Below are 26,383 nucleotides of genomic sequence, written 5' to 3'. Positions count from 1 at the left end.
AAACTACGTAATTTTCGCGCGAAACGTTGTCTGCGCCGGTGAGTGTTGTGTGAAGTCTGTTTCTGTAAAGTCTTCCTTTTTCGATGAGGATTTGAATTTAAAGCAGATAAACGGAAAAACAAAAGTTTATTTTTCCTTTATTGATTATCGATTATCGGTATTATATCTGAGCTCGTGCAGCAGACGGGGAGGAAACAGGATGAAATATTTTGCCAGACTGCGAGTCAGACGGGTGTACAAGTGGCTTGGAAACCCTCTAAGTTTTAACAGGAAGTTAAAAACCTATGAATATGGGTGAGTACTTTTTCATGGGTTTTGTCTTTTTGACAAGGAGAACTTGGAGTCAGTTTGTACGAATGCCACGCGGTAAAAATACCACACTTACTTGATAAACCTTACAAACGTTACCTAAGTAACGTTATCTAAGTATTATCAGCAAAATGTAGTTATAATATGAAAGTTAAAGGAGTCATTTTGCAGTAAAATATTCCCTGTCAAGGTGTTACTATAATATCTAATGTCTTTTGAATATTACTGCTGCATTAATGTGTATGTGTCAGGTTACTGCTGCAGATGTTTAAGGTTGTGCTCATTTGAACTCCTTTGTGTACAGTTGGGTAGTTTACAGAAATGCATCATATTCTTTAAGTTCAAAATATGTTTATAGCGTGGCTGTCCTGTTGGAGCCACATTTCTTCAAAAAGTCATGGTGTCAATGGTTTTTAAAGAGTTGATTTAGCTTCAGAAGTAGGAGAATTTGTACTATGTTTCATCACTGGCTCTTTCTAATATTTTCCAAATTTAAATCCTGCTGCTGAAATATTGATCTTTGTCTGTATTTTATGACTTATTCCCTAAAAAACTGTGCGCTTTCAAACATCACTGCTGCCTTTTATTGAATTTAATTTGTCACTCTTCATTCATTACTTGGACTCAGCAATGAAGTGATTAGAGTTTGGTGAGTGAAGGTCAAAGGTAACTGTGACCTCGGGGAAAAAACATGTTTTGGGCCATAACCCAAGAATTCATACGATAATTATGACAAAATTTCACACAAATGTCTGACAGGATAAAATGATGAAGTGTTGACATTTCATATGCGAAAGGTCAAAGGTCACCCTCACTGTGACATCATAATGTTCTGCAAAAACACTTCAGCACAATAACACAGGAACAGAAAGGGAAGCATTTGGTCAGATACTTGGTGACACTAATCTTTGGTGTCCATCTTGAAACTGTGCTGATTGTAAAGATCTAATGTGCTGCCTGGTTCACGATGTGTGTGAAGCATCAGTGTTTTCACAGACATGATGGATTTAAACTGAAACTGCAACTTGATTGCTTAGCAGAGGCAAACAACCATTAGGTGGTAATTCTGTTTATTTATTTTTTAAATAACCCCAGAAGTAAGTAAACCAATTTATAATTCTGCACTGATGATTTTAGATTCCATATTTGTCCAATTTCAACAAATCAGTGTTTCACTTTGATGGAAAAAAGAGAGTTATTTTTTAAAATGAGAATGTTATGAAGCTGGGAGGAAGTCAAACACTGACTGTGAATAAGACATCAGATTTAAATGTTAATAATCTCTTCAGTCTTGCATAATAATGTCAGAATTTGCATGTAGAAATGCTGTCAACCTGAGGACAGAAACGATTCAACAAAAACACAAGGTTTTTAATATCTGATTTAGATTCCAAAAGTCATGTTGTTCATGTTCATTGTCTGTTTGTGTGTCAGCTCTTTGGCCATCAGTGTGGAGGGTCTCCCGAGGACCACTGTTATTAGCACGGGCCAGCACATCCTCATAGAGGGAGATGACGAAGACAACCCGTATGTGGCCAAAGTCATCAGGCTGTATGGTGATGGTGAGTCTCGATGACTTGATGCTACACTTCACTTTGTCGTCAAAGGCTTGTAGCTAAATGTCTCCTCTCTCTCATCATGTGTCAGAGAGTGGGCAGCAGAAGAAGGCGGTGGTTCAGTGGTTTGTCCGTGTATCTGAAGTGCCTCTGAGCAAACTGAACCTGCTGGGCAGAGAGCCTCACCCACAGGAGATCTTCTACTACAAGGGGCGCAGCTGTGACGACGAAGTCAATGCTGAGTCCATCCTCAGACCTGTGAAGGTAAAGGACGCTCACTTTCAAGTGTGCAGTTTTATTAATGGTAACCAGAACTCGATTCACATGACTTGGCCCCAAGTCAGACTTGAGTCACAAATTTGGTAACTTTGGACTCGACAAAATCAAAGACTTGCTACTCGACTAGGATTTCAACATTAATGACTTGTTACTTCACATGACCTTTAGCCTTTTGACTTGAAAATACTTGATACCGTCCCCCATGCCCAAAGATACATGTGTGATATTAAAAAAGTGCACCAAGAATCAATTCATGTCCCTTCATTTTCTGAATCAACTAATGTTAATACTATTTATTCCCAGCACGTCTACACTGAACTCCCCAGATGCACTTTGTTTGAATCAATCTGACATCCAGTCAAGTAGCAGGAGAGAGCTATGAAGAACTAACTTTCTGTAACTGTGTAGCAGTTGGAAAAAATGATACCAAGGATATTTCTGTCTGCATACAAAAACTACAAGTTGTCAACAAAAAACAAATTGCAGTATGCAAAATATGCGAGGCAAAAATTACAGAGACACAACTTCCAATTTTGTTTGAAGTTGCACAAACAACAGTTGAGGCTAACGTTAACACTGTTAGCGAGCTAATGCTTTGCTAACGTTAGATTAACAGCTAAGTAACTTTTTAAACAAAGTTGATTTAACAACTTTAAAAGCATTGATGAGTTCTGTAAATTTTATATATACTGCTCAAAAAATTGGGACGTTAAGACAGAAATTGTAACACAGGCCCAAAAAGAAGTCGATATTTAGAAAATTTAAAATTATTTGCAGTTTGAAGCTTTTTGAATTAGTTACAGGCAGAGGTGGAACCAAGTCATCATTTCACAAGTCAAGTCTTTGCGCTCAAGTCCCAACACTCACAAGTCCTGACTCCCAAGTCAGGACTGACAAGTCCTGAGTCAAGTGTTACGTCCTACACTTTGAGTTTTGAGTCTTGAGTTGTGTTGCCTTGAATTAATAGGGCAGTGTTAGGCCCTGTTTAGACGACAACGGTTTCTCTAAAAATGGTAAAGTCTTTCCTTTGCGTTTTAGAAAATTTCCGCATTTATATGACAACGTTATTGAAACGATCTGCGTTCACACGGAGCCGCAAAATCGAGTAAGGTAAGGCTGCAGTACTGGAGGCTACAGTTTCAGGGCCGCGGTTTTAGGACCGTTTAATTTTCCGAGCGGAGGCTGCAACCTGAAGTTTATTTTTATTTTTTTGCTATACCCAAATACCTCTCCGCCCCTCACACCTAAACACCCATTCTGGGATAACGTTACACAGTGTCGGCCCGCTTTGCCTAACCTCCGTGGTCCTCTCCGCTCCTCTCACCCACACTTGAGCACCCGTTCTGGGATACACAGTGTCGGCCCACCCGGCCTGACCTCCGTGGTCCTCTCCACTCCTCTCACCCACACTTGAGCGCCCGTTCTGGGATACGCAGTGTCGGCCTGCCCGGCCTGACCTCCGTGGTCCTCTCCACTCCTCTCACCCACACTTGAGCATCCGTCCAGGGAGGGCCGCAGAGGTCAGGCCGGGCAAAAATGTTGCTGTCATGTAAACGATCAACCAAAACGCAACTAAAGTTTACCGTTTTTAGTTGAAATTGTTGTCGTATAAACGGGATCTTAGCATGAAGGGGGGAGAGAGAAGCAGTGTGACATGCAACAAAGGGCCGTGGGTCGTAATTGAACCCCTGGCCGCTGTGGCAAGGACAAAGCCTTTGTACATCGGGCGCCTGCTTTACTTAGTTTTGAGCCCCGAACAAGTCATTATGCGCTATTCACCAAATGTAATGCAATTTTAAAAGCAGAGTAAAATTGTATCAAATTTACAAAATAATGAATGCTTATAAAATATGTAAGTTTTGGTTAAAACAAGTACAACTGAACCTAATCATAAAAAAACGTAAATATTCTAAAATAGTAAATAAAGCACTTTAATGTCATATATGACATCACTGACCTAAATATAGTTTTTAATCTTTGGGTTTTGGGGAAAGTTTCAAGTAGTGTCAATTAGGGCTGCAACTAACGATTATTTTCATTGTCGACTAATCTGTCGATTATTTCTTCGATTCCTCGACTAATCATTTTATTGAAAAATGTGTTAAAATGTCGGTCTGTCTCTCCCAAACCCCAAAATTATGTCATCTTGTTTCATACTCATGCCAAAGGGTTTTAGTTCACCGTCATGGGAGAGTGTGTAAAGCTGCCAATATTTGAATGTAAGAAGCTGCAAGAGTATTTTGGGGTACTTTTATAGTACTTTTCTATGAAAAATGACTCAAACCGATTAGTCGACGACTAAAATAGTCACTGATTATTTTAATAGTCAATTAGTCATCCATTAGTCGACTAATCGTTGCAGTCCTAGTGTCAAGTCAAAAAGCTCAAGTGTAAGTGAAGTCACATGTCCTTGATGTTAAAGTCCAAGTCGAGTTGCAAGTCTTTTTTGTTTTGTCAAGTCTGAAGTTATCAAATTAGTGACTCGAGTCCACACCTCTGGTAACAGGTTCCACTCTGGAGAGGTTCTGCATGCAAGTGTCTTGAGGATGATTTGTTATAGGTTTAGGAAATGATTCATAGCATTTTCAATAACTTGCAGGTGTTTCTGGGTCAAAAGAGAATAAAAAGATGATGTCTCTTCTTCTGCTGCAACAATTTTCACATTTTTAACTGTCCTTTGTCAGTTTTAAGGTGTTATAGTGCAATGCTAAATCAGTCGAGAAACATGTCTGTGTGTAAGTGTTGCTCTTTTCATGGGGCCCGACGATTTGCTTTCAGTGTTTTTGTTTTTCTATGTAATTTTTTTCCTAATTTTCTTCACCACTACTGATGCAGATATCTGAAAACAAAAACTGTCTGCATGGACAGATAATATTAGAGGTGAGTGGGAAAATTATTTAGGTGAACTGACCCTTGAAGTCTCTGTCCTGTCACTCAAAGGTGAAGCACCTGGACGGAGCAGCTCCATTCCCGGACTCTAACGATAGAGACACCCTGTACGTGAAACTGTCCTGGGACTCCAAGACCTTCAAAGCAGTGGAGTCCGAACTTGTCTCAGCTTCCTCCTCCCCTCCTCCTTCCTGTCCCAGACCCTCCCTCCCCCCCTCCCCTCCCAACTCCCCACCTGCAGCGGCTCCAGCGACTCGTGGCCCTGCTCGACGGGCCCTGCCGACCCCGGACCTCGCCGTCATGCGCCGGGCTGCGTCAGGGGAAGTGAGATACAGCAGGGCCACCATGAGTGCGGGGAAAGCTGGTGCAGCAGAAGCAGAGTCGCTGCACTCTGCCACCAAACTGTCGGCCTCCAAATGTCTGAGTGCCAAGAGGAGGAACGCCTCGGCCAGGACGCCTGGCGTCCGCAAGAAACTGGAACTAAACGGTGAGTGTTTTAAAAACAAAAACACCATTCACAGTGGACTCACACCGCCATACAGTACCTGTATCGGTCGGTGGCTTAGTGGATAGAGCAGGCGCCCCATGTACAAGGCTGTTGCCGCAGCGGCCCGGGTTCGACCCAAGTTGTGGCCCTTTGCTGCATGTCACGTCCCCTCTCTCTCCCGCCTTCACAATCAGCTTTCCTATCAAAGGCAAAAATGCCCCTAAAAAATACCTTTTATAAAAAAAATAAATAAAAAAGGCCTGGGTGCAACAAATTTTCCTTTTCTTTTCTTTCCATCCCAGCCTACTTAAGCAAGTCTAAAAACAAACAAAAAAAAAAACCGACACAGCGTAGCTTACTGGTAGCCTGCAGCTGCACTTTGAGGTGGAAGAGGCACAGTCCTGATAGTCTTTAGCTTGCCAACACTGGCAATGAGCCAATAAGTCAATTGTTTGTAGTTTTACCCTCCAACAACCTCATCCTCCAAACCACCCGGCTAGCAGGCTGTCTATCCCCTGGGAGCTTACTGCAGGACACCGGCCAGAATAATAGTAACTGCGGTGTTTGCGGAGCTTTGCTAAGCTTGTCTCTTCGTCGCAAGAGGCATCATTTGGTTTTGATTTTGTTGGCCAAATTTTGTATTAAGTCTCAAATTGAGAAATTTGGCTACTCCTATAAAGGTTGTATCATTTTATATACACTCACCGACCACTTCATTAGGTACACCTTGCTGGTACCGGGTTGGACCTCTTTTGCCTTCAGAACTGCCTTAATTCTTTGTGGCATAGATTCAACGAGGTGCTGGAAACATTCCTCCGAGATTTTGGTCCATTTTGACAGCACAGTGATAGCATCACACAGTTAATGCAGATTTGTCAGCTGCACATCCATGAAGCGCATCTCCTGTTCCACCACATCCCAAAGGTGCTCCAAAGGATTGAGATCTGGTGACAATGGAGGCCATTGGAGTATAGTGAACCAGGCCGAGCAATGTTTTCCAAATCTTCTGTTGTCAGATTTTGAGCCCGTGTGAATTGTAGCCTCAGTTTCCTGTTGTTAGCTGACAGGAGTGGCACCTAGTGTGGTCTTCTGCTGCTGTAGCCCATCTGCTTCAAGGTTCGACATGTTGTTCGTTCAGAGATGGTCTTCTGCAGACCTGAGGTTGTAACGAGTGGTTATTTGAGTTCCTGTTGCCTTTCTATCATCTTGAACCAGTCTGGCCATTCTCCTCTGACCTCTGGCATCAACAAGGCATTTTCACCCAGAGAACTGCTGCTCACTGGATATTTTCTCTTTTTCCGACCATCCTCTGTAAACCCTACAGATGGTTGTGTGTGAAAATCTCCATAGATCAGCAGTTTCTGAAATACTCAGACCAGCCCGTCACGTTCAAAGTCACTTAAATCACCTTTCTTCCCCATTCAGATGCTTGGTTTGAACTTCAACAGGTCGTCTTGACAATGTCGACATGCCTAAATGCATGCTGCCATGTGATTGGCTGATTAGCTATTTGCATTAATGAGCAGTTGAACAGGTGTACCTAATAAAGTTGTCGGTGAGTGTAGTCTCGTGTATATATAATCAAGCGTAAATATTTTCTAATAACTCAATATTTCCAAAAATTAAAACTTCCTTGCTCTCTGAAAGGGTGTACTTCCATTATTATGCTATCACAAGTATATCTTGGACAATATGGCCTCTAAGAAAGGTATCATGACAGGCCTATGTGTCTGATATATATCAGTATTAATGTAAATACTAGTCCACACCCGGGGATGTGTTATGTATAGAGGAATAAGAAATGAAAAACAGTTTAATAGAGGAGATGCAAAATCAGAGCACTGTAAATGCACTGTGTGATAAATATTAATGCAAGACAAACAATGCACACTGTATTTAGAAACATGCTTTATGGCAAAATACATGGAGCATAGTTGTGGCTGACAGCACGGAGGCACGCGCGTGCGCAGGGCCGTGCGCAGGCACACAGGTACACACATACAGGTTTCGATCCGCAAGTGTTAGAGATAAAGGTTTCCCAGCCAAACTGTGGTCCCAGCGCGCATGCGCAGCTCGCGCTGCTAATGGTGCTCACAGCATGAATTGGTAGTGGACAAAAATGTGTATATAAACAGTAGAAATGTGGGGAAAATGCAAAAACGGCATCGTGGCTGTCTGCACATGACCAAGAATGAAAGCCTGTGTGCAGAGAAGTAGGTCAAAGCAGTGAAGAGGAAAACGGATGATGACAGACGGAGGGACGGACGGACGGAGGGACAGAGGTTTCTCCATTTAATAGTAGGATAAGTATGGGATCTGACTTGGTTTCAGAAGAAAGGCAATATTGAAGGACTCCAATCGTGGGGCCAAAACCTACAAAACATGGTTTGAAAAGGCACTTTTTGATATAAATTTAATCTGTTGACAGGAAGTAGAAAAAGCTACATTTTCTGAGAGAATTTCTACATACTCGCTGCTGAAATTTTTCATTTGAAACATTTGAAATCAAGTATTGAGACACTAAAAAGTTGCAGCTGCAACACACATAATGAAAGAGGTTGCGGTAGCATTCAAAGATGAGGACCTGAGACCTCAAAGGGTTTGAAGCGTCAGTCAAAGCATTGGAGGTAAAAGAAATATACAGTGAGATAAAACACCGTGTGTGATTGGCCAATAATGATATTTGTTACTCTTTAAGGAAGATCATTTTTAAAAAGAATATTTTTGTGACACTGTTTCAGAGAGGTTATCATTAGACTTTGTGCTACTTTTTGACGCCAATAGAAAAATAATGTAACAACTTTATGCTGCTTTTGCTGGTTAATGATGTGCTGAGATCATGTTTTCTCTCCTCGTCCTCTCAGGTCGGGAGAAGTCGTCAATGATCCGTGAGGACATCCTGAGCAAGCTGCTGGACGAGGAGCTGGAGTCAGAGGTGACGTTGTCTCAAAGGCTGTCGTCGTCATCCTCTCCTCCTCAGGTCCTGCCCCTCACCCACAGCCTCAGCCCCCTCAGGATGGTCCACCAAGCTCCCGCCGCTCAGGGAGCTTTCCCCCTGAAGCCCTCCACTGTCGTCCTCAACAAACATTCTCTCTCTGAAATGGACAGTCCTCCATCATCTACAAGAGACGACTCCTCCAGGTCAGAGTCGACTCTCTCACAGTCACAATGTCCACATGATTTTACAGTCTGTAGGCAGGGATGCATGATATTGGGTTTTTTGCTGATATCTGATATGCAACAACTCATTTGACTGATAACTGATACCAATATTGATATATCCACTTCTTTCCCTACCTAATTTTTGTGACCATCAAGTCTCTTCTGTAGTGGAATTAAACATTATATTATGCATGGATACTCTTATCATGATGGCCCACTAGTAGATGGAGACATGAAATACAATACTTTTTAATTTATGTAATATTCATTCATTGTACAAAATAAGAAAAAGCATGTTGGCCGATTCTGATATTTCAATTAAAAGTCGACATTATTGTGCATCCCCATCTGTAGGTTTTAAGCAGTGATGCTCCGATTAGGGGGTTTGGCGTATTCTGGTATTGTGTTTTTGCTGCAGCTTGGCTGTTTCGCCAAAAAATAGTTTTTTTTTAACCTGCAGAACTAAAACATGATTGTTGAATGGATTATGATTACATTACATTCATGTTACCCCTCAGAATGAAGGGGGATCGTCTTCTCCTCTAGCACCATTAACATTTTATAGGTGAACCACGCACAGGGTAGGGTATAAAGTCAGGAGCTGCTCCTTAGACAGTGATTTGGGAACAGTGTTCTAGATGACAATGAGTGCACCCAGGGGAATGCTCTGAGGCCTCGTGTCATGTATATAAAATCAAATAGGGTTGAGCAAATGCTGCCTTAATTGTTTAGTTTTTAGCCACCTAATGAAGGCCAACCAAAAAAATCAGTATCAGTTTAGATGTACACTATGTTTAGAAGATTTACACTACTTTATCTTGCTGTCAGATAGCCTTTTATGACAGGGATTTGGAGCCACTAGACTCAACTGACAAGAACAGTAATTCGGTCACTTTCGGTATGGTACCTTTGAAACCCAAAGTAACCCTTCAGACATGGTACCTCGACCCTAGGTCAGTTTAGTTTTTCCTCTGCAAACAGTACTCTTAAATGTGGGTGGGGTTGTTGTCACTCACTGCTCCATCCAACTCTCGCTGTATTTCCTCATCACCGGTGACACAGAGGAAAGTCTCCACCTTGTTTATTGTGTGCAGAACGAGGTTGCATGCAGATATTTTCAGAACAAAAAAGAACAGGCTGCAGTGAGAGTCTCTCTCCATGGGATGTTTAAAAACAGCAGGTGCATTTAGTCCTTCTCAGGCAAGCGCAGGGGTTTAGTGTAGCTGGAGCCCACAGGAACGACGCTCCGCAATGCTGTTTTTTTTCCTCCAAGTGAGGATTAGAATATTTGCAGTTCACACATCCCAGTTGAAATTAATCTATATTTTTAAACGCTTGAAGATTCACTCATTACTAAAAGTCTATGTCATCCAAGAGAGAAAATAAAAACTAATGGAATGGTCAAAGTTGTCATAATAAAGTTGATGGATTCACATCATCAATGCATTGAGTAATATTACAAGTTAAACATCCCATTTTAAAGTCTCTGGTAGTCGACCCAGTGTGTTCTTTCTCAGTCTACAGCTGCTGTGAGAGGCAGCAAAACATCCTTTCATTTTATAGTTATAGTTTACTAATATATGTAAGACTTGACACGGTATGAATAGCGGTTACATAAGCCTCAAAACCAGCCACATCTCAGCCCTGAGCAGAGTGACTGTCTGCTGTTGACCAGTCAATGGACTGCAGTGGTTCTAGCGCCACCTTTTAGTACCAGATCTGTGTGCAAGGTATCCCAACAAAGAGGTGACCAGAAGTGGGGACAGTTAGGAACTTTTCACAGTGGAAACGGAAAAAATGTGTACCCAACTGAACTGAACCGTAACAGAGCGCTTGGTGGACATGGAGCTTTAGTGTTTAAGGTAAACCTGAGAAAATATTCACATATAGCATGCACTTATGCTGATATTTTTTTAGGTGTTTAAACTATATTTTACTGCAGCCCCTGTCGACAGCAGTACATTGTTTAGCTTCTGTGCCAGTAGACGCTACCAAAGCAACACGGTACATCAAATAAACACAGCAGAAAAGTCAGATAGGTCAGACCACCGTGTTTAACTATAAATCTTTAAATTTTACAGTTATGGTTGAAAATGACAACCAATATCAACAAGTTTGCAGATTTTACATATCTCCGCAATTGAAGTCAATTGCCAGTTGTCTACATGGAAGTGATTGTTGTTGTTAGCATGACGTTAAGGTGATTCGGTCTATATGGGTACATTTTCTGTTTCAGGACTGAGAACACTACAATTGATTAAAGCTCATTTAGGTATGAAAAAGAAAACAAACATTCTGTGAGTCCACAAATTCAGGCTCCCGTTCATTGACTATGGAGCAGCTCCAGACTTTATACTCTATGATCACAAGTTTGAGACTTCTCTGGTTTCTGGCTTTGAGAGAGAGAAGCTCATATTCACAAATATTGAGTGAACTTTCTTAGATTATGGAAATATTTTTATATATTGGAATTCTTAATTTATGTGGTTTCCCCTTTTAATAAGTCCAATACTTTGGTTTATGACCAAATACCTGAAGAACTAATGACATTCCCATCAGCCTCAGCTGGACTTAGGGTTTTCTGCTCATTAGAAAATGTTAGCATGCTAACACGTTAAACTGACATGATAAACATTATAAAATGTAGTAAGAATAACACCTGCAGCACCTGTCAGGCTGTCATTGTTTTACTTATTAGAAAAAAAACATGTTATCCAAAACAGCTACAGACTGTCTGTACCAGACGCTTCAACTCAGTAAGCATCCACTTTAATAATAAGTTAATTATCACTGATTCTTCAGCTTGATATCTGCAGACAGCTGTTAGCTAGTGTTAGTTACCCAGCAGGTGGAGACAGCTAACGTTGCAGCTGTCACCTGCGCTATGTTTTGACTGAAAATAACCTCTTTTTTTTGCCCATTGTAGCACCTCAATGTGCATAATGCAGTTATACACATTGTACAAAACAAAAAATAGGTGTAATCAAAATTAATGCAGTAAATAGCCAAGTATGGCTGAAAAAAATTGATATTGATGAATTAAAAATTAACATACAGAAATAAATAAATTAAAGAAAGAATGAATGAACAAATAAATTAATAAATAAATAAAGGCTAACACCTGGTGGAGATAACAATTCCAGTAATAGATATATAAATAAATGCCTAAATAAATACAGAAATAAATAATTAAATACATATATAAATAGACCTCGTATCGCAATAACATACAGACACAAAAATCAGTTAATAAATACATAGAACAGATACACAAATAACAGCTAAAGAGGTGAACAGAAATACATTTTGTTATTTATGTCCTATTGAATTATCACCTTTTATTTATATATCATAATTTTACATTAATTTATTATTTTTTTGTATGTATTTATGCTTTTTTGTATTGATACTATAACAGTACTACATGTATTGTCATTTTTTGTCCTCCATAGACCAGTTAGAACATATAAACATCCTGTCCTGTTTGTAGGAATCTGGATGTCCTTAGGAGTACTCAGAAACGAGGATGCTGTAACATTTAAACCCTGATCCAGGTTTCTGTATCACTGTCAGCCATGTTGACTGATGTGTCGTCAGCTGGAGTCATGTAGTAGTTAGTCAGTAAGATAAAAATCTGTGTGAACAGAAACAGTATGATAAATGTCCACATACTGAAATGAAAGGTAGTAGAAGTAGTTTGATGCCACAGTCTTCCTCAGCAGCTGAAAGCTCGGGCAAAAGCGAGCAAAAGGACCATGACTTAAGATGATTTAAAATGAGATAGCTTGAGGGAAAGTCCAGGCTCACTGATGCCTCTTCTGTTGGTTAAAGTCTCCAGCAGGGTGATGATGTGATGGATGCAGGGTTACCGACTGACTCGGTTAAGACACCCAGAAGAAGAACTGCTACGCCAAGGAGACAGTATGCCATCAGAGGGCAGAAGTGAGTCAGACACAGCAGGTGTGGGGGTTGTAATAACTGTAATACAATGTCTATGAGCACAACAAAGAGGTGTGTCAGAGGAACAAAACTGTAGTTAACACCTGTGTGTTTGTGGTGACTTTTACTTTTTTCAGCTTTTATATTCTTTTGAGGTGTGAGTGTGCACAGGCGGGTGAACTTGTAGCCAGTGTCTGCACAGTGTTTGAGTTTCTTATTCTTTTACTAAACACAGTGATGTAATCCCAAAAATTAAATGTGTCCTCCAACAGAGCCACCACTCCATCTCGAAAAAAAGAACAGAAATCCCTGATGGAACCAGCCCTGGGAGTGCTGTAAGTACAGTCATACATACATACTGTGGCTCAGAGGTAGAGCGAGTAGTCCACTAATTGGAAGATTGGTGGTTTGATTACCTGCTCCTCCAGCCTGCGTGTCAAAGTATCCTAGGGCAAGATACTGAAACCCAAATTGCTCCCCAATGGCTGTTCTATTGGTGTGTGAGAGTGTGTGAATGGTTACTGAGTAGCAGGTGGCATGTATGTTTCGGCCACTTGTGTGTGTGAATGGGTGAATGTGACATGTAGTGTAAAAGCGCTTTGAGTGGTAAGAAAACTAGAAAGGTGCTCTAGCAACATTACCTAGAGAGCAAGCAAACATCACCCCTCACCCCTGATGAAGTCAGTTAGCCCTGATATGCCAAACAATAAATCACCTGGACCAGACAGATTCTTCTGCTGAATTCTAGAAACACTTCTGGAACATTCTTTCATCACTATTTTACAGAGTAACTGCAGAAGTTGAAGCTCCTCCATCATACCCACACACATGAATACTGCTGCGATGACATTTTTTTTTCTAAAACCTACCATCCTCTCTCACTTATCAACACAGACTCACAAAATTATCACCAAAACACCAGCAACCTGAGTAAATTCTAATTCAAGCTGATCAGACAGGCTTCATCAACAACAGACAGGCTTCAGATAACAACTGCAGGCTGTTCAACCTAATCAGTATATCACAACAAAAACAAAACAAAACATAATTGTATCATCACATGCAAAAAAGCATTTGATAAGGTTAACTGGACTTTTTATTCACCTCCCTGTGCAAGTTTGGTTTTCAAGGGTTGTTCATCCATTGGATCGGAATAGTCTACATCTCACTCAAAATAATATCTTAATATTTTCCTTTTTCCACCTGACTGAAAAATTGGTCTGTACCATAAAAATGTGACGGATTTGATACTTTTGATGTGTGATGTTGACAGGGCTGAAGTGGATAATGAAAGCTCTCCGATGCTGCCGGTCACCGCCACGCCGAGGAGCTCCAAGAGGAAGTCAGCTCAGCAGGTGTTGTCTCGCATCAGAAAGCAGCTGTGAGTGCAGAGAGAGGGTCAACAGGTTGATTTTCCAGTCCACTGACTGTTGAGCTCATTGTTTCAGCACTTAACAAACTAACTTCACTGACTGTTGGATCAGGAATCTTCTGGACAACCAGCTGGACCTGAACTCAGATGGAGAGGATGAGGACGAGTTTGTTCCATCCAAGAAGGAGCTGCAGAGCAGCAGTGAGGATGATGGTGACGATGGGGAAGAGGAGGCAGGGCTGGATAGTGATGAGGAGGTGGTGTCTAAAAAAGGCAGACATGCTGCTGCAGGGTCTCGCACTCCTCGTTCAAAGCAGAAAACTCGCTCCTCGACCAGAACGCCTCGAAAGACTCCAAACAGAAAGGTAAAAGTCCTGGAAACATCCAGATCAGAGGGAATGTCTTCATCATTTTTTTTACTCACTTTGTCTCCCTTAACCGTTTCCTGTTTTGACAGGTCACACCCAGCACGCCACGGACTCCTCATCGCGCCACTCCCAGCATCCCTAGCAGGTCGCTGCCAGCCCGAAAGCCGGCTAATGTTCTGGAGGAGGCCAGAACCAGGTGAGACACAACAATCAGTGACCTCTGACCCTCATATCTATTTATATATAAACACATCAGGGCTGCAGAATTAATCACAAATATAATTGGCATTGCAAAATCCCAGAGTCCAAGGGGACGTCTTCAGATGTCTTGTTTTGTCCATCAGACTGTCCAAAACATGAAGACATATTAATTACAACCATATAAAACAAAGGAAAGCATCAAATCACCACAACTGAGAAGCTGAAACCAGTGAATGTTTGGTAGAGTATGTGTGACGTACAGTATTGCTTGAGAAGTTACTGGAACACTGTTCACTGTCACAGAGGACTGACTTCTCTTTTCTTCTTTATTCAGAATCTACTAGTTTTCAAGGATTTTGATAACAAAGTGTTATTTAGTCAGTGAAGCAGATGGTCTACAAAGTTAATTGAACATTTGTTAAAGTCTATTACTGTGTGTATTTGTCTCATCAGGCTGCATGTGTCCTCGGTGCCCGAGTCTCTGCCCTGCAGGGAGCAGGAGTTTCAAGACATCTACAGCTTTGTTGAGAGCAAGATCGTAGATGGAACGGGAGGGTAAGATCCAGATTCTGATGCTGGCCCAGAATTTACAGGTTTCCAAAGTCTTTGACTTGTGACCTGAATAGTCCCCCCTCACCTCGATCAGGTCAAACATCACAGCGTGTTGATTACAGACTAAAATCTGTCCCTTATATCAAGAACTGTTACAGGTACAAGAGGCCTGCATCAAATGTCTGCTCAGTTTCTTGTTTCTATAATCTGATCAGATGTTTCCTGATCTAAACAGGAAGCTTCTCAAACTCTGATTGCACTTAAATTAAAAAAAAGTAACAAAAACATCTTACATTCCTCAAACAAAGCTATTACCAATAAAAGTATTTATTTCAGTCCAATCAGTGCAATCATAATGTACGTACAATAACAAGTAGCACCTCAAGGTGCAGGTTGCTTGTGACGCTTAGCTGTGAGCAGTTTGTTCTCTTCTCAAATTGTTTTATAAGAAAACACACAGAATTGTACCCATTATCAATGATTATTGACTACAATAATTAGTTTTCTGTCCATCAATAAATTGATTAATTGCTGACCTTTAGGTATAGATTATAAAGATTATAATCCCTGTAATGTTACAGGTGTAATATCATTGACCTCTCCAGTTTCAAAACAAATGCATCCATTGATTTCATGACATAGGCTAAGGCTGTGTGTCTCCTGGTGGCTCTGCTCACCTGTTGTGTTGTTGTTGTTGTTGTTTGGGTCTCAGGTGCATGTACATCTCAGGTGTGCCAGGTACAGGTAAAACAGCCACAGTCCACGAGGTGATGCGCTGTCTGCAGCACGCGGCTGAGGTGGACGAGATTCCTCCTTTCCACTTCATCGAGATCAATGGGATGAAGATGACAGATCCTCATCAGGCCTACGTCCAGATCCTACAGGTGAGAGCAGTGAACTTCACACAAAAGACAAAATGATGATAAAAAGTGTGCTGCAGTTCACTCAGTGCCGCTCTTCTAACATCTTCTAAATCTATTTTTAACTATTAAAAATAGATGAAAATTAGATCTAAAAAGTAATAGAAGTGTTTCTTGATTTAAAAAACAAAAAGAAAGAAAATTTCAAGGAAAACATTTGCCAGCTGAACCACACATTGTCATGTGTGTTGTTTTTTTTCAATTTGGTTTGTATCAGCAGCTGATTTTATTTTCCCACCCTTTTGTCTTTATTTACTGAGCTGAGCTCGTGACAAGAGACACCTGTTTTCTTTAAATTCAATTCAATTCAATTCAATTTTATTTATAAAGCCCAATATCACAAATCACAATTTGCCTCACAGGGCTTTACAGCATACGACATCCCTCTGTCCTTATGACCCTCGCAGTCAGTGTTGCCAACTTATATTTAGCCACTTTTCAGACCCCTCTAGCGACTCTTTTTCAAAAAAGCGACTAGCGACAAATCTAGGGACTTTTTCTGAGGTTATTGGAGACTTTCAGAGACTCTGACGTGAAAGCACATATCATTCTTATTCTTCTCAACGAGCAGCGAATGCTGCCACGGGCCCCTCCCTTGCCCCAAAGCACTCACAGGTGGGCCAGTCCTTCCTCCCAGCTGCAGTCAGAGCAGGAGATACTAACCCCTCCGCGTCCAGACTGCAAGTGAATCGCGCATGTGCGGAACCGCCGCTGGCTGATCCCAACCTGGCTCACAGTCAGGGCGGGATGTAAATGTAAAATTTTCTTTGTCTAATATAAATCACTGAAAGAAGGTTCATTTGTAGTTCTAAACATATTCAGGGTGTTTTTTACTCAGTTTTTGTCTCTTAGTTAACTGCAGGGAATATTTTTGTCTAGTTAAGCACATCTGACTATAGTTTAATTATGCTACTCGTCAGTTCACTGCACTGCATGCCACCTGGGTCTAGTAGGCGCTGGCTAGCATTAGCGACTCTGCTCATTCGGCCATTACTGCTACTAACACCATCCCTACCTAACTGCAACTAGAGCAGCTACGTGACCTGCCCTCTAGCTACATAATTCACCCACCACACCAATGCGTCAGTCCGCTATCAGCCCCTCTCACTCCTTGGCCCAGAAGGAAAAGATCCGGCGAAATAGCTAAATTAGCGATTAGCTAGCTATGAAGTATTACATTAAAAGAGAGACAGATAAGGTTAGGATAAGGGCAGTGGGAAAGCTATATCTTATTACGTATGCTAATGCTAAATTAGCGATTAGCTGACGTTAGCTATGAAGTAGGGTGACCATATTTTGATTTCCAAAAAAGAGGACACTCGGCCGGCCACGACATAGCCTACTTAAATGATACTTGCAGTTTACTCAAAGATGCCTTATAATTTTAATATATTTAAAATTTATATGTATGGATAGAAAATTCAGTTATATTACAAAATAATATCTCTCAAAGACAGAAATTCAATTAGGCCCCAATTGAGTACACATACACACACTAGAGTGTGGCGATCTGAGCCCGATGGTACCCGACGGGTCCACATACACACACTAGAGTGTGGCGATCTGAGCCCGATGGTACCCGACGGGTCGGCCGGGTTTGGTAAAAAATGTAGCTATAAATTGTATTCGGGCTCGGGTCGGATTCGGTCAGCTTTCAGTGAAAATGTAGTGTAAAAATAAATAAAATCCTATTGTCTGTCCTGTTTATTGCTTGGGCGCTGTTATTTACGTGACAACACCTGAACATAACACACACAGACACACATTGGATGTTTGTTTCTACCTCTCTCCTCGCTGGAAGTCTCGGACCTCCAGCTGCCCGCCTCCGCCTTGATTAAATGCTGAAAATAAAATAAAAGAGGGAGACAGGTTTTTCCTATTTTATCTTATTTTGTTTTATTTCTCCCTCTCCTCTCGCTAGAAGCGTCGGACCTCCCGCCTCCCGCTCTCAAACACGGAGGTCTCCCTCTCCGCAGCTGAGCACCCACGGCGTACGCCTGGCCTGTTAAATAGCCTGTAACCACTGTGTGACACAAACTCAGTGCTTTGGTCATTAAATAATGTCGGGCTTGGTTCGGGTTCGGACAGAAATATGCTGCCCCGTGCCGCACTCTAACACACACAAACACATGGAAAACCGGACATTATCATCAGTTTATAAAAGACCCCCGGACGTCCCGGACGGGACGTGAAAAGTGGACATGTCCGGGCAAAAGAGGATGTTTGGTCAGCCTACTATGAAGTATTACATTGAATGAGAGGTGGTTAAGATTAGGATAAGTTTAATGGGAGAGCTACATCTCGTTACTTATGCTAATGCTAAATTAGCGAAGTATAGCTGTTATGAATTATAAAGTGGATCATTGCTACATTTGGTCTCATGTATTCACAACAGTGTAGCATTGTAGCACAGTTTAGATACCCGTTGCATTGGTGGGTTTGTCTTGCACTCGTGGTGAGCGCAGTTTGTAGGGGCGTGTAGTGTACGCCACAAACGGAATGTGTCTGCAGCCATACATGTCTACATAAAACTCCCTTTAGCATTGTTGACTTTTTTTTTATCACTGTTAGCTCTGTTACTAACAATAGCAGTGTCAGCACAGCTAGAGGTGCTAACATTGTAAACAATGCTAAAAGGGGTTTGCCGCTTAATCACTAGGGCAACCTGGGGGGAGACTGGAGGGTGGGTACAGTATTTCCATAGCAATGGATTCTGCCACAGGGACAGCGTTACTAGCTGTAATCTGCGAATGAGCGACGCTGCTAGCTAGCTAACGAGCTCCCTTCCAACCCGCCTGATGCACAGTGCAGAGCAGCCAAAAAAAAAAACAATGAAGACTGGGGGTTGGGCAATGGGCACCATGTTTCCACATGTCAATGCAGCTAGCCTGTTGTCTGTTAGCAAAACCAACAGAAAATAAAGTAAAAGGCAAGACATTTATGTCAGAAAACGTTAATATTTCATCACCTGGATAGTGCTTTGAAATGCAGTGCTTAAGCTCGCTGAGTCAAACGAGCGCTGGACTTAAAGGAAGGGCCTCTTGTATTTCACATCTTTTTTTTTTTTTTCTCTTAAAAATTAACCAGTTATTAACCAGTTAATGGGTGTCAGCCTTTTGAAAGCAATATTAAACGAAACTGACACCCCTAATAGGGACAACAACATGAAAATTGAAAATTTTTCCGTTTTCAAACAAAAACGTTGAGTCTTAAACAAGCTGTGTTCCTTTTCTGTAGGTTAAGGGATTAGTGATGGCAGACCATTTGAATACTTTGTACATGTCAAACCATGTTTCCAAAGGGTATTAAAATGGAGCACTTCACCAATTTCACACATGAAGTTCAAGGTTGACATGAGTTGTAACAGAAATCCTGTGCTATAAACTTGGATGTGTTGGTTTGAAAGGGGTGGCCAAATAGGAGGCAGGAAGTATAAAGATCCTAAAAAGACAGCTGCATTATGAGAAATGTAGGATTCTGGGTTTGAAGTTTGACCCATACTTGGGACTACAAGTCAAGATATCTTAAAAACCTCTCTCTTGACCAACTTTAAATAATGCTAGCAGTTTCCAGCTGCTTCCAGTGGTTGTGCTAAGCTAGGCTAAACACGTCCCAGAGATGATAGTAACATCCATCTTCTTAGCTAACTCTGGAGAAGAAATGACAGGACTGAATCATGTCCCAGTTGAATTAAGACATTGTGGTGTGTTTACTGACTTAAGTGATGGTTTCGTCTCTGCAGAAGTTGACGGGTCAGAAGGCCACGGCCGACCACGCAGCAGCACTACTGGAGAAAAGATTTAGCAACCCTGCGCCCAGGAAGGAGACCACTGTGCTGCTGGTGGATGAAGTAAGAACTCTTTTCTTATTGCTGAGCTTTTATTTTATGGGCATTTCCCCCAAAACATTGCACTATTGTCTCACGTACAGGACTTAAATTAAAGAATGTGTAAAAAGTTTGAATAAAAGATTAATAATGCAAACCAGCCGACGTACCCACAAAGCTTCATCGTACAAAGAATTGCTCCTAGTAATAGAATACTAAGAAACTTTTTAGAATTATAACCTTTTTAAAAACTTTCCCTTAAAGCCCAGTTCAGACCAAATGTTCATAACAAGACGAGGTGAAACAGGCAACTACTTGCAATGCACTGTTCTGCAACTTTCTAAAAACCTGCTGGTTCACACCAATGCAACCAGATGAGACGGTCTATCATCTCTATGCAACAGCTCTCTGAACTTCCTTTCTAATTTCCAGCTTTTCAGGCTTATTTTGTGGCTGAAAAGAATCTGTAGCTCCTTAAAATATGAATGAGGATAGTGATAGTGATATGGGCTCAGCAGGGCATTCTGTGTGCTAACAACGGTTTGGAAATGCTGGTTAATGGTGCCAGGCTTTATGTGGACAAATTTGTTCATGTTATGAAGATAAAAACACCAAATTGTTCAGCACTAATGTTCAACAGGATTTCCAAAGCTTTAACCATTTTTGTTTTGGACTGTAGTTGGACCTGTTATGGACCAGGAAGCAGAACGTCATGTACAACCTGTTCGACTGGCCGACGAGGCGTCACGCCCGCCTGGTGGTGCTGACCATCGCCAACACCATGGACCTGCCGGAGAGGATCATGATCAACAGAGTGGCCAGCAGACTGGTGAGGGATCTAGCCCTGTAGCCCTGCACTGATGTGCCCTTTAATATCAACACTGTGATCAGGCTGCTCTGTTGTCTATAGACACATACGGGAGTTGGTACATACAATTCACAGGTTTCACAAACTTGAAAAATATGGACTGTGAGAAAATGGTGAAAAATACTCATCAAAGGTCTTGTTTTGTTTGACCAACAGTCCAAAACCTAAAGAAAGACAGCAAATCCTCACATTTAATGAGCTGAAACTGAGGAGCTTTGGCATTCCGAACCACACAGAAAATAGGGTGTGAAATAACTAAAAAGTTAGATTGGATCTACAAGCAGCTCCTTAAACATATCAGTGTTCATGGTGGAAAATGAAAATGGAATTCAGATGATTATCTGCACAAAACCAAAAAACCTTGACAGGTAACATGACGCCTCTGTCTCAATGTTTCCAGGGTTTGACCAGGATGTCGTTCCAGCCGTACACCTTCAAGCAGCTGCAGCAGATCATCACATCCAGGCTGAACAAAGTGAAGGCCTTTGAGGAGGACGCTCTTCAGCTGGTGTCCAGGAAGGTAAACATTTGGGACGTCTCTCACACCTTCTCACCTGACCTGAGCTCAGTCACAGGTCCACCAACCAGCGTTAGAATGCAATTGTACATTTAGTAAGTACTGTACGTAAGTACAAATTTGAGGTATTTATTTTTTCTCATGTGTTACTTTCTAATGCCACCCCACTACTTCTCAAAAGGAAACATTTAACACCAGGACATGTACATTTATCTGACAGCTGCAGTAACTTTACAAACTACAACATTTCTGTTTTGACAAAACATGAGGTAACATAGTATCACAATATTTTGCATGGCACTATAGTATCAATACATCGATGTCAAAAATAGATTTTCTTTAGTATAAAAGTCATTATTATTGCAAATACTAAGTAAACTTTTGGTAGCTTACTTAATAAAATGAATTGCTTTTTTAATCTGCTAGAAACATTTTGCTGCAAAAATAATTTAAGTGAGATGAACAGACTTTAAACACTTTGCAGTTGAAAAGGTAATAAATTGTAATGTATGTTATTGCATTACTCATAATATTCCAAAATGTTACAAATGGTAATATTTTATAGTGACGTAGATAATGTATCATGGGGCCTGTGGTGATTCTGACCCCTACAAAACATGACACACTGAATACTTTATAAAATACGATGATTTCTTAGAAATGAAACTACCTCACAGTTTGTACAACTGAAAGGATTAGTTGATTGACAAGAAGTTAATTAAAAACTATTTTGTTTGTTGAAGACTTTATTTCATGTAAAACATTACATGGTTCCAGCTTCACAAATATGAAGATTTGCTGCTTTTCGTTATAATAAATATAATGATTTTGAAGTTTTCTCGACTGCTTTTCCCAAGTTAATATTTCTAATTCAAAGCCTCTAAAATCCTTTAAAGGTCCAGTGTGTAGGATTTAGGAGGATTTTGTGGCATCTAGCGGTGACAGCAGCAGTTTGCAACCAGCTGAAACTTCTCCTGGTTAGAATCCCTTTCGTTTTCTTTGCTCAGGAGGTTTTTACCAGGAGCTGAATTATTCAGAGGTCTTTTCCTCTCCAAAACAAACAGACCAGGGGCCTTATTTATAAAGCTTGCTTACGCACAAAACGGGGCTTGAAAGTGGCGTACGCCACTTTCCACGCAAAGGTTGTGATTTATAAAAAATAAACTTGGCGGGAGAATGTGCGCACCTCTAAGCAAACTCTGAGTCATGCGTGCGCACATTTTGGAGACACTGCGAAGTGGCGACGCAGACGGCGAGGTGGAGAAGTGGAGTCAGATTTTTATTGATGTCTCACACAAATTTAATGTCACGCTATATCCACCTTAGATCCACGTTATCATTGAAATTAAATCCAGCAGCCTTATTTTGCGCTTGGAGTGAGTGATAATTGTTTCATAAAAACGTTGTAAAATCCAACTCAAATCCTGAATTGAAATTCTTTCTAAATACGTATTTAATCCGCACTGCCTGTAACGTCTCATTGTCCACTCTATGAGCGCAGGAGGGGGAGAGGACGGCGCGACTGCATGGAATATATTTATTTATTTAGCTAAATATTTCCAGTGCATTTATCATGTCTCGAAATACAGCCATTAAGCACAACCGTTACACTCATTTCATCAGCCCTACTTAGACATGTGCTGTTCATGACAATACCGGCATGAAGAAACGTGTTCGCCTATTACACTTTCATCTTTGAATTGTATTTCAAATTACACGTTGTATTTTGGGACAGGGATACCACTGGTTCTTGCTGTAATTCAGGCCGGGAGTCTGAGCAGACTAATTGCCATAAACATATAAATACTGCGGTGACCCTCGTGCGTAATTGCGCAAGATGGCACTGGCACATACTCCTTTTTGCCTCCACCTTTAATAAATGTGATTCTTTATGTCGCACATCAATGTCAAACATCCTCACATTTAAAAGCAACACATTAACTACATGTTGGTAAAGGAGTAGAAATATTTGGTCTACCTTTAGATCAGACCACTTTTTTTTTCTGTCACTGTCCGTGCAGTCCCACAGACACAGCTGACAGCATCACACATCAGCGCTGATGTGTTGCCACTTTTATCGCTTTCTTTTATTAGTGATCCCACTGCTGTGGCCACCAAATAAAATCTTTCTTCAGTCCTCCACCTCCCGTTAAAGGGTCTCTAGCTCAATCTCGGAGAAATTCCGTTTTTTTGGTTCGTTTTTCACACCTGTCGCCGTGACTCACAACGAGAGAACACTCCCATGCCGGCTTATTTATATGCAGATCGCATTGCATCACCATTTATGGTTGAACTAGGGCGTGTAGAGGGCGGAATATCAGGCAGATCTGGGTGCGCACAGCTCCAGGAGGTCTGTGATTTATAAAGAAAACATTGCGTGCAAGTGTGCGTGCGCACGGTTTTATAAATCAGATTATTTTTTGGCGCACGCCATTTTCAGCTTTTGGGCGCACGTCAACTCTTAATCCTAAGCACTCTTTTATAAATGAGGCACACTGAAAAAATAGTAAAAAAAAATGTGAAAAAAAAAATAAAAAATAGTGTTTTGGCAACGCTCTTGTCGCGGAGTGGCTGCTAAGTACAGTGGCCAACGTAAAAATAGGCGAAAACAGAAATGGTCCTATCTAGAACCAGTGTTTGGTTTGTCCATTTTGGGCAACTTTACTGGACCCACTCCCTATGTAGATCAGATCATAGACTGATTAAGACATAGACATTTTACTACTTTTATTACTTTTAATACTCTTACATTTTCTACATTTACATTTTTTAAATTAATTTTCCTGATTATAGTTAAATACTTTTACTTAAAGGTAGGGTCTGGAGGATTTTCCAGTTGCTGTCTGTAAACACACATTCAGATTTGGCCCCTCCTATCAGGCTCAACTCTCCCGGGTGTACGGAGCCCGGAGGTACGGAAGAAGGCTTCATAGAAGAGGTTCAGGCAAGGCTCGCGCTGGTGCACGCTCGGGCATGGCACCTGCGCTCTCTCATTGGCTGGGGAAATCTCCGCCCAGAAGCGGTCCGAGCTCACAAAAACATCAAAATACAGTTAAAGGGCAGGAGCTCTGCAAACAGAGTCACCACCACACATGAGTAGAAGCCCATAGGTGATGATTAAGCAGGATTTCATTTGTATATGTCTATGTTTTGTTTTGTTTGAAAATCCTCCAGATCCTACCTTTAAGTAACACTTTCAATGCAAGACTTGCAACAGTGTTAGAACTTGTACTGAAGTGAAGGATCTGAATAGTTCCTCACAAGGTCTTCCTCCCCTCTTGCAGGTAGCCGCTCTGTCAGGCGACGCTCGCCGATGTTTGGACATCTGTCGCAGGGCGACAGAGATCTGTGAGCACTCTGCTGCTGACCCTTCTGCCACAGGATTGGTGGGAGTGAGTCACGTGATGGAGGCGCTGAATGAAATGTTTTCCTCCGCCTACATCACTGCCATCAAGTGAGACTTTCTCTTTTATCACATTAATGATGGCATTGAAAAGGAGTGACAAGATAAAGTAACTGGCATGTGTCTTCAGGTGTGCATCACTGCAGGAGCAGCTCTTCCTCAGGGCGATCATTGCTGAGTTTCGCCGACTTGGATTGGAGGAGGCCACCTTCCAACAGGTAAATAAAAACAGTCCCCTCTTCTGTTGCTGAGATATGATGCTAAGTAATGGCCAGAAAAGTGTTTTTGCAGAGCATCATGATGTCACGGTGAGGTTGACCTGTCAAAATAAATTTCAAATCATACCCATTTCAGTCTGGATCGATGTGGTCCAGATCCTGAAGCACAGAACCTCAATAAAAGTCCTCACCTCTGTTTTTCTGTGACCCAGGTGTTTGTGCAGCACCAGGCTCTGTGTCGGGTGGAGGGTCTGCAGCCAATCAGCGTGTCGGAGGGTCTGGCGGTGTGTCAGCGTCTGGGAGCCTGCAGGTTACTGCTGCTGGAGTCCAGCCGTTTGGGAGTCCTGCAGAGAGTCCGCCTCAACGTGAGCCAGGACGACGTGCTCTACGCCCTGAAAGCCGACTGAAGGAGAATCCTCTTCAGACTCATATATCTGAACTACATGAGACGTTAACCTGTCTGAGTTACACAACCTGAAATGAAACAGATTTCAGTTTTTAAACCTTAATATTAAGTCGAGGTACAGACTTGGAGTCAGTTTTTTGCATTTGATGGTATGTTTTCTCCATAAATCAGTTAGTCTTTAATTATTTTAAGTTTTGATGTTCCCAGTTTAAAATGAGAGATTTGTCTTTCTGGAATTGTTTTTAACATTGTATAGTGCATCTATTTGTTTTATGTTTAATACCTGAATATGCAATAAAACTCCACCTTTAATATGAATCACTCTTTAATTGTTTTTCTTGAGTTGATGGTATGAATACAAATACTGAGGAATTCTATCAAGACAACTATGGAAAAAAGAATAAATGGAAGAGAATTTTCAATAGATGTATCTTACTGTATAATAAAGAAAACGCTGTCTGTGGGTCTGTGTCTGTTCCACGTTTTTCTCCTCACTGACTTGGTCAATCCATGTGAAATTTGGCACAGTGGTAGAGGGTCATGGGAGGATGCGAATGAAGCAATATTACATCAACTGGCCAAAGGGGGCGCTATAGCAACTGATTGAAATTGCAAACTTTGAATGGGCATATCTCATGTCCAGTATGTCGTAGAGACATGAAACTTTGCACAGAGATGCCTCTCCTCATGAGGAACAAATTTGCCTCAAGAACCCATAACTCCCGGTTATATAGATTTTTAATTTTTTGAAAAACACTTAAAATCGATCTCTTCCTAGGAAGTTTGAGCGATCTGCATGAAACAGGGTGAACATAATCTAGGGACCAATATCTAAAGTTCCCTCTTGGCAAAAGTTGGAAAACTTACTAAAACTGAGCTTCTATAAGGCAATGAATATTGCAGAGGGCGTGGCTCATCACATAAAGGTGTATAACATCTCAAGGGTTTCACAGATCACCACGCAACTTGGTAGGCATATGACCACACATAATCTGAGGGGACCCCTCCATTATTGACCCGATCAAACAAAATGGGGGCGCTAGAGAGCTAATTTCTTATCTAGGCCTAACCGCCATATTGAGTTTTACTAAAATTGATAGATATGTAGAAC

At 41.3% G+C, this 26,383-nt stretch overlaps 1 protein-coding gene across 3 annotated transcripts; it reads left to right on the top strand.

Annotated features, from left to right (window-relative positions):
* On the top strand, positions 1–25,737 carry orc1 (origin recognition complex, subunit 1). 3 transcript variants are annotated; one of them, XM_050055759.1, is made up of 18 exons: positions 3–294; positions 1,744–1,871; positions 1,957–2,129; positions 5,085–5,520; positions 8,385–8,661; positions 12,514–12,624; positions 12,894–12,956; positions 13,895–14,002; positions 14,106–14,358; positions 14,451–14,557; positions 15,016–15,117; positions 15,827–15,998; positions 19,777–19,884; positions 20,540–20,689; positions 21,129–21,248; positions 24,530–24,699; positions 24,779–24,866; positions 25,079–25,737. In XM_050055759.1, the coding sequence occupies exons 1-18, from the start codon at positions 200–202 to the stop codon at positions 25,271–25,273; spliced, it is 2,856 nt and encodes a 951-aa protein (XP_049911716.1). In that variant the 5' UTR covers positions 3–199; the 3' UTR covers positions 25,274–25,737. The 3 variants fall into 3 exon arrangements, with proteins under 3 accessions (XP_049911718.1, XP_049911716.1, XP_049911717.1); XM_050055760.1 differs by lacking the exon at positions 12,514–12,624 and having other exon boundaries at positions 4–294; positions 25,079–25,736; XM_050055761.1 differs by lacking the exons at positions 24,779–24,866; positions 25,079–25,737 and having other exon boundaries at positions 1–294; positions 21,129–21,340; positions 24,530–24,669.
* The last annotated feature ends 646 nt before the right edge of the window (positions 25,738–26,383 follow it).

The sequence above is a fragment of the Epinephelus moara genome, chromosome 10 (genome assembly GCF_006386435.1).
Source record: "Epinephelus moara isolate mb chromosome 10, YSFRI_EMoa_1.0, whole genome shotgun sequence".
NCBI lineage: Eukaryota > Metazoa > Chordata > Actinopteri > Perciformes > Serranidae > Epinephelus > Epinephelus moara.
Note: the sequence above shows the minus strand (reverse complement) of the source record. Positions and strands in the feature narration are given on the sequence as shown.

Bases quoted from the DNA above. Each gene is read 5' to 3' on its own strand.
- orc1 (XM_050055759.1), top strand. From the start codon at position 200: ATGAAATATTTTGCCAGACTGCGAGTCAGACGGGTGTACAAGTGGCTT. The intron at 12,957-13,894 runs GTAAGTACAGTC...TGATGTTGACAG, and splicing joins GAACCAGCCCTGGGAGTGCT to GGCTGAAGTGGATAATGAAA. The intron at 20,690-21,128 runs GTGAGGGATCTA...CAATGTTTCCAG, and splicing joins ACAGAGTGGCCAGCAGACTG to GGTTTGACCAGGATGTCGTT.